Source organism: Nicotiana tabacum, chromosome 16, assembly GCF_000715075.1.
Source record: "Nicotiana tabacum cultivar K326 chromosome 16, ASM71507v2, whole genome shotgun sequence".
Taxonomy (NCBI): Eukaryota; Viridiplantae; Streptophyta; class Magnoliopsida; order Solanales; family Solanaceae; genus Nicotiana; species Nicotiana tabacum.
In genome coordinates, this window is record NC_134095.1 from 86,526,390 (window position 1) to 86,534,442 (window position 8,053).

Below are 8,053 nucleotides of genomic sequence, written 5' to 3' on the forward strand. Positions count from 1 at the left end.
GTAATTTATGGAATAAACTTTAAGTCAAACTGAATGACGTATTTTGATTATTCAAATCATCGTGTAAATAACAAGTAATTATACTAGATAATATTATTGCTTTGGTATAACTATATATGTTACAATAATTTAAATATTTTGTATGTATGTTTACTTTATGTTTATATTTTAATTAAATTAAATAAAAATAATAATAACAGTCTCTTATAATAAATATTTAAATTTATTTTTCTCTTTAAAATAATTATAAAATCTTGGTACTATTCTTTTTGGTAATTTGACACTCAAAAGCATTTTTTCTAAAGATTGGCCAAACATATTTGTTTATCAAATATTGCAAAAAGTACTTAAAATAAACAGTTTTTGACATCTTGGTCAAACAGGCTCTTAGTCGGAAATCATCCCTAAGAACTGAGCGCTAGGACAACCATAATTATTAGACTTCCCTATTATCCAGAATGCTTGTTAACAATCGAAAGTTAAGTCGTCTACACTGCCTGAAAAATAGCAGATCATGTTCTGTTCTGAAAAAGGAAATTGCGGTACACTTCCAATTAAATCCTCAGTACATTGAACAACAGTTGATCAAAGTAAGCCATTCTTTGAAAAGTTCAAGTCTCCATATTTAAAGGGGAAAAAATGCATCAGTTAGGCCAAATGGATTAACCATTCTACACCAGTATCTAATCAAATTTCTGTGCAAATACAGTTGAGTGAGAAACTGAAGGCTTTAGAGATGTTATACCACACATCATCTTTGAAATTTAAACACGAATGACTTCATAAAAGGAGGATCCAGAGCACTTGAGAGGAAGAATGCCAAGACTACTGCTTAACTTCTAGTGCAGATTCTATGCGTTGTATCAAAGTCGGAGCATTGAGTGCGCCCTCCTGAAACAAGACATTAAGCAGTTGTATACTCAAGATACACTTGAACTAAAAACTACTAATCAAGTAGAAAATTTGAAGAAGAAGAAGAAAGATCCACCAAACCCTCATGTCTTATTGCTGATTTGCCGGACTAGCATTTTCCTTGCTCAATAAATCTTAAAAGCTACAAGCACTCCTTGGTCCAGTTTCCAGTTTCTTGATTGTTTTCAATCAGTTTTTTGAGAATTTCTTTTTCTACTTTTTTTGGGCTTTGGGTGTGCGTGTGCAATGAGGTGAAGAGGCATAATATGGTCACAAATAATAAATAGTTAAAAACTTAGTTGTAAAGAGGAAATCTATCTACTTGGTAACTTACAATCTTATGGCTTTTCCTTACTACCAATGTCATTCAAGAAGAAATTAGCGTAGCTTGCTATTCAAAAAACCAACATGAAAACAAGTAAAAAAACAAGGTCTATTCCACTTACAAAGCGATCACAGACTTCTCCATCCTTGAACAATATGAAGGTTGGCAGTGCCTGTATTTTGTACTTATCTGCGAGGGCTGGGTACTTCTCTGAATCAATTTTCACCACTTGAATTTTATCTTTCATCGATTCACCAACTTCATTTAGAATAGGAACCATGAACTGGCAAGGACCGCACCTGCAATCCAGAGTTTAGATCAGTTCTTAAATGAAATGGATGTACATCACATTATTGAGAAATGCAAGTAATTTGGGAAATCCTCTCATTATTGGGTCCCTGGAAACTGTAGTCAAGTTTTTGACACCACTGAATTCGAAGAACTTAAGATTGAGCAATTAGCTATATCTACTTAATAATATTGTAAGCATTCGTATTCTTCTCCTTTTGATGTAAAGAAATGACACTGAATGCAGCCCATGAGAGTGGGAGACTGAAGCATTTACTACTATTTTTTTCAAGAAAGCGTGAAGGTTGCCGAGGAGCATAAAACTAAAACAAATAGAACAACATACCAGGTAGCATAGAAGTCAACCAATAATGGTTTCTCAGATTTCTCCAACAATTCTTCAAAGGAAGAAAACGTTTCCTTCTTTGCTTCAACCTAATTAACAGATACGATTCAATCAGAGAATTGATTTAATCTAATGCTCAGCAGTCTCATGCTGATTTCATTGCTAAACATCAAGTTTTAACATAGTAAATGCAGCACTAAACAAGAAGGCAATGAACAAATAGAAAAACAGAAGTCCAAGATCCTCCAACAGCATATTGCTAGCGATGAACAAATAGCAAGTGAATGAAAAGTTACTATATCTTATTTTCTGATAGTTTACATCTACTGTATTTTGTGATTTCACTTGGTTAAAATAGTACTCTCTCTTAAGCTTTTATGCGAAGCAAAAGAATGGCTCACTTTCCACACTATATATAAGTATACAACTACTAATTTGTCTCCAACAAGAAAGAATATTGTTTATTGCATCTGAGCCGAGGGTCTATCGGAAACAGCCTCTCTGCCTTCTTATAAAGGAGGGGGTAATGTTTACGAACACACTACCCTTCCCAGACCCCACTTGTGGGATTAAACTAGGTTTTTTGTTGTTGTTGTTGTTGTTGTATTTATTTTGCAACATCCTAAAATATTTGACACGCTTCTAAAAATATACAGTGAATTTGATACTACTCTCAGTTCTTTCAAGAATTCAAATTTCATCTAAGCAAAACTCACCTTTAACCAATGGTGTAACATTTCCCCCCTTTGCACTAGCTTATCAATTACTAACATTTCTCCCCTTGGCACTCGAAAAGAGCTTTAGACTACAAAGCGAAGTACAGGAAATTAAACAACAGGTCACATCAAAGAAACTAAATAGCCGGTCACATCTTTAGTAAACTAGAAAATACAGGTAACAATAATAAACTGAAACTCATTGTGGACCTAATTTCTCGTAACACTATTCATTTCCTTTTCACATTAATTAGATAATCAAAAAGAAAGTTAACATAAAACATCAAACATACATAGCTGAAAACAAACGAAATTTTTTTAAAAAAATAAATAAAAAACACCAATATTGGGATTTGGGATAGAATAAAAAGAAATACCAGAGGAACAAGCCGTGAAGTCCCTTTATTGGATTTCAACCCACAGTTTCCAATTTGAAGACGGCGAAGCTCTCTGGGAAATTGCAAGGAAGACAAGTATGTAAGCTTTGTAGAAGAATAGCAATTCGTCGACGAAGAAGCCAAAGTTCCGGCCCCGGCGCCGGTTCCGGCGGCAGCTGTAGAAAATGCCATTTTTCGAAGAGAATGCGAGAAAATTGGAAAGATTACGCCTTTGAGGGAGTGTGGAGGTGAAGATACGGATTGAAGAAATGAGATACTTCTAGCTTGTATTTTTGGATTAGGTGCGGTAGGTTGTAGAGTAAGGAATAAAAAGTCAACCAATTGGGAAACGCTGATTGGTTGGAACAGAGAAAGCTTGGGTTTTATCGTACCTTTCAAGTTTTGTCTGCGACTTATATTGCAAAAAGTATCTTGCACGGCTTTCTTTGATTTTGTTACACTCTAATTGCAAATTATTTAAAGTTAAAACACTCCGTTGGATGCAATTATTGTACTTGTGGTTTCCTTGGTTAAGCAAGGTATATTCTGTCTTAAGATTTTTATATACTTTCATCATTTTAAAATAAAAAAGCTTACAAAATCTTTTTTTTATATAACTTCTGTTAATCTCCGTTAATCTAATTGGTGAAAAATATTATTGTAAAGGAAAGAAAGATTTTCTTGTTTAATTCCGAGATGAATAACCTACCAGAGGCGAGAACTCCCTTATTTTGAAAACTTGAATTATGTGAAATAATAAAAATTTTGTAATTTATATGATTTCTAATTACTATAATATAATCATTATGAGAATATTTTGTCAAAGATCTAGACGCATTATAAGACTCCCCTTAAGTTGCAGTATCATAGGTTCCAAACTTGCCATGTACATACTTGATTCTTGGACATGGACATGCTTTGTAATATGCCTACTCTATGGGTCAAAATCCGCCTTTAGGATATTCAGGTCAAAATAACACTACGAGAAGGATCCTCAAATCATCATATAAGATGATCCAAGAAGCCACATTAGTCGTGGTCGAGGAGAGCAGCACTCAAGTCATCAATGAGTATCATGGTTAAGAAGTCGAGGAGAGCCACGCTTAATATTATCCATGAGGTTCTTGGTCGAGTATCGGCGATAGAGCTGTAACGACTAGATTTCAAAATGGAATCTAGAATGGAATATTCTAGTGGATATTCTAGTGAATATTTCTTACATTTATACTATTAGGATTTATTGGGAAGAGATCCTAGATAAATAGAAAAAAGAAAGAGAAGAGAGGCACGTGAAACTCATTTTGTAAGAACAACACTTTAAAAAAGATTCATTCTTCACTCAATATAAGACTTTACTTTTCACCAAGATTTTCGTCAGATCCGAGGAATTCTCAATTTTTAGAGGATCTATTGTACAATCATTGTCAGGTGGAAAGTTCTTTTGTTCCACCTCTTGCTGATTAAATTATTCCTCTTAATTACATGAGTACTATTATGTTGTCATTAATTGAATATCATACACATTGCTACTATTCTTGATAGTAAACGACATTTATTACCTAGTATTGTTATTGCCTTCATAGACGCCTTTCAACTGCGTTTTCTGATATCAAGATTTGAGGAAATTATTCTTAACTAAGATCAACCTATATTTAACTAAAATTAATTATTTGAACCAAAATTTATGTTTTTAGGTCAAACAATTTGGCAACGTATGTGGGAATTTCTTAGCTAAACTTTTAGTCTTCTCTGGATCAATAACTAACGTTGGTCATTAATGTCACAAAGCCCAAGATCTCTTCTCTTTCCTTGTGCAAAAATCTAACATGGCAGGTAACGGAGAAGAAAGGGTAAGGATAACAAGTGACTTACCGACCAACCTCATAACAGTCCTCAGCGAGCGCTGTAAAACAACTGGTGAGGATACAACGCCGAATATGTCCCCTAGGCGAGATGGGTCGCCACCCCCACACTGCAGCATAACAAAACCTCATGGTAAAGGAGCCTCTACATCTGCGGAGGAAGGGGCACCCCCAACTATCAAAAAGCTTCTCGAGGCATGGTTGACCGACACACTAACGAGCATCCTCAACAAACCCATTCCAAGCTCAACTGTAGAAACTGCAGGGACTATCACGATACAACAAAAGGACGAGCAGGGCAATCAACCACCCCGTCCCATGACAGGTACAACTCACAATGTCATTGATAATGCAAGTGATAACGCCCTTACATCTATCCTAAAAAGGATGGAAGAAATGGAGAATGAAAATAAGGCGCTTCGGATCAGATGAAAGAACATCAGGAATGGGTTGATAAAATACCAAGCGCCCCTAAATTGCTACCAAAAAGGTACACCGGCCATTTCATAGAGTAGTCGTACAGTGATGATGTAGCTCCCCATGCTATACCAAAAACCTTCAAAATGTCGCCCTACCTCAGGATATACGATGGCATGACCGAACCAGAAGATCATGTGACTCATTATGTCACCACTATGAAAGGCAATGAACTTGCCAAAGAGCAAGTGTCCTCCATTTTGTTGAAAACTTTTGGCGAAACCCTCACAGGAGAATCCATTAACATGGTATTCACAGTTGTCTGCGCGCTCCATAGAAACTTTCAAAGAGATGGACGACAAGTTCGTAATGGCCCATGTCGGGGCCAAGAAGGTCGAAGCAAGAGTGAACGACATATTTGTCATTAAACATGCCTTAGGGGTAGGGCGGAGGGACTTCCTCGCCTGGTTCAACTGAGTGAGGATGACTTTGCCAAACGTATCCGAAAGAATGGCAGTTGCAGCCTTTCAGAACGGGCTGAGCAGGGATAGTTCGAGAGCAACTAGGAAATTATTGAGTCGGCTGATGATGTATCCCCCAACCACTTGGGAAGAAATACACAACGCTTATTGTGCTGAGGTCCGAGTATATGAGGACGACCTCAATGGACCAACTCATCGACTGACCTTGGTACAGGCCGAATCCAGAAAAGATCGAAGAAATGATGTCAAAAGAGATCTTGCAGCTCCACGACCTAACAGGGAACAACATCAACCGTATGTCAGAAAGACCGTTGCGGCCTCCCCCCTATACGAAGAAGGCCCATCTAGACCAAGGACAGAGACTCATCGGAATAAAAGAGGTATGCCCCCTTTATTATCTGCTCACAATTTTTGTGTGTCACCTACAGAGATAGTCTATGCTCTGGAGAAACTCAGACCAAAGGTAAAGTGGCCGCAAAATATAAGGTTGGATCTGAGTACCAGAAAATCCAACACCCTCTACGAGTTCCATCAAGGACGAGGTCACAAAACCGAAGATTGCATCTCTCTAAGGTAGGAAGTCGTAAACATGTTATGACAAGGGCACCTCAAAGAGTTGCTAAGTGACCAGGGAAGGACCAACTTTGCTAGAGGACACGAACAACACCAAGGACCGACAAGCCACCCTTGCCAGCTCGTACATCCGCACGATCATCGGTGGTAGTGACGACTCCTCTATCAACAGCGTGAAATTCACCACTAACCACAAGCTCAAAGGGTCAATCACCCGCGAACGGTATGATAGACTCGAAGAAAGTATCATCTCCGATAAGTCAGACACCAACGGTTTGACCTTTCCTTACAGTGATTTTCCTCGTTACTACTTTACGAATTTTAGATACCGATGTGAGACGCATTATGGTAGATGACGGGAGCAGCGCGTGCATTATCCATCCTCGAGTACTTGCACAAATGAAAGTCAAAGATAAGATAGTGTCGCATTGCATCACGCTAACTGGTTTTAACAATGCAGTTGAGTGAACATCTGGAGAAATCACACTCCCCGTTTTGGTCGGTGGTGTCACTCTAGAAACTAATCACGCCCAACTAGGCCTTATAAAAAGGACAAAGCGGTTGCTGCAAATATATTCTAGTTAACAAGTCCGAAGTCGAATCCTACAGGGAATTAACCTATCAATCACAGCTATTGGACTCACAGAAATTCACGTATTCACTTCAGGGATAATTGAGTACAAATTGGGTGTTTATTAACTAAATATTACGTAATAAAAATGCCGTAATTAAGAACTAGTTATACACTGGTTGTAAGCAAGAATAAGAAAGGTCTAAGGTTCTGATTTCCCCTCTTGTCGGAATCCTTTCCGCTATGTTTGCTATAAATTTGCCTAAGTCTTCTCTATTGATCATGAGCACTCTGACTATCGTAACTCTCTCCCGAGTAATTACAACAATATACTAGACATATTCTCCTGAATTACGCTAGTTGGCCTTAGTTACAACTCACTTAGATCGTACCCAAGGTTTCGTTATCCCTAATCCCACCTTTAAACCCTTCGTATTGATCCCAAATATACGTCAGGAGTGGTGTTGTTCAATAACTACCTAAATATACACTCTCTCCCGAATAATACATACTAAATAGGCATAGCCGATTGAGGGCCCTTCAATCAACAACAATCATAATATGGTTGAACAAACAGAGAAAATATTAAGGCAAATCTATATTAACATATCAGAAATTCATCCTCCAAGAGGTTCCATCAAAACCCTTGATTAAGAGTTTAGCTATGCATTATCATTTTCACAATTATAACAGTAGAATTCATCATTAATGATCAAAACAAGAGGAACAAAGTTAAACTCTATGCCGAATCTTCCGTCTTGCCTCTTGTCTCTTCTTTGCCTTCAAAAACCTTGATACCTTCTTTTTGGGAGAGCTGGGCTTCTTATAGCTTAAGGAGATTTGCCCCCGAACTTACAAATTTACCCCCGAAAATAACGTGCCTCGAAGTGATTAGCGGGGCCGCGATTGGGCCGCACATATTGCATTCTTTTCTGCCTAACTAGCACGGCCTGAGTGCGGCCGTGCTCCTGGAGTTCAGTTGTCTTCCATTTTTTCCTTCTTCTTTCACGTGCATTCACCTCCGATTGGCCTTCCTTGCTCCAAATTAGCTCCAAACACTGTTCAATGTCCTCATAATCAAGACTTGCTCCTGCAAAGCATAAGATTCATAATTAGAGCCATTTGTTGTCATTTAACCTTCATACAGCAATAACGTATAGCTAAGTTGGGGCGTAAATGGTCGC

At 37.8% G+C, this 8,053-nt stretch overlaps 1 protein-coding gene across 1 annotated transcript; it reads right to left on the reverse strand.

The window, feature by feature from the left end:
* Positions 1 to 601: 601 nt before the first annotated feature.
* On the reverse strand, positions 602 to 3,257 carry LOC107825989 (uncharacterized). Its single transcript, XM_016652916.2, has 4 exons — positions 2,965 to 3,257; positions 1,872 to 1,960; positions 1,359 to 1,536; positions 602 to 891 (listed from the first exon to the last, which is right to left on the reverse strand). The coding sequence occupies exons 1-4, from the start codon at positions 3,154 to 3,156 to the stop codon at positions 826 to 828; spliced, it is 525 nt and encodes a 174-aa protein (XP_016508402.1). The 5' UTR covers positions 3,157 to 3,257; the 3' UTR covers positions 602 to 825.
* Positions 3,258 to 8,053: the final 4,796 nt, after the last annotated feature.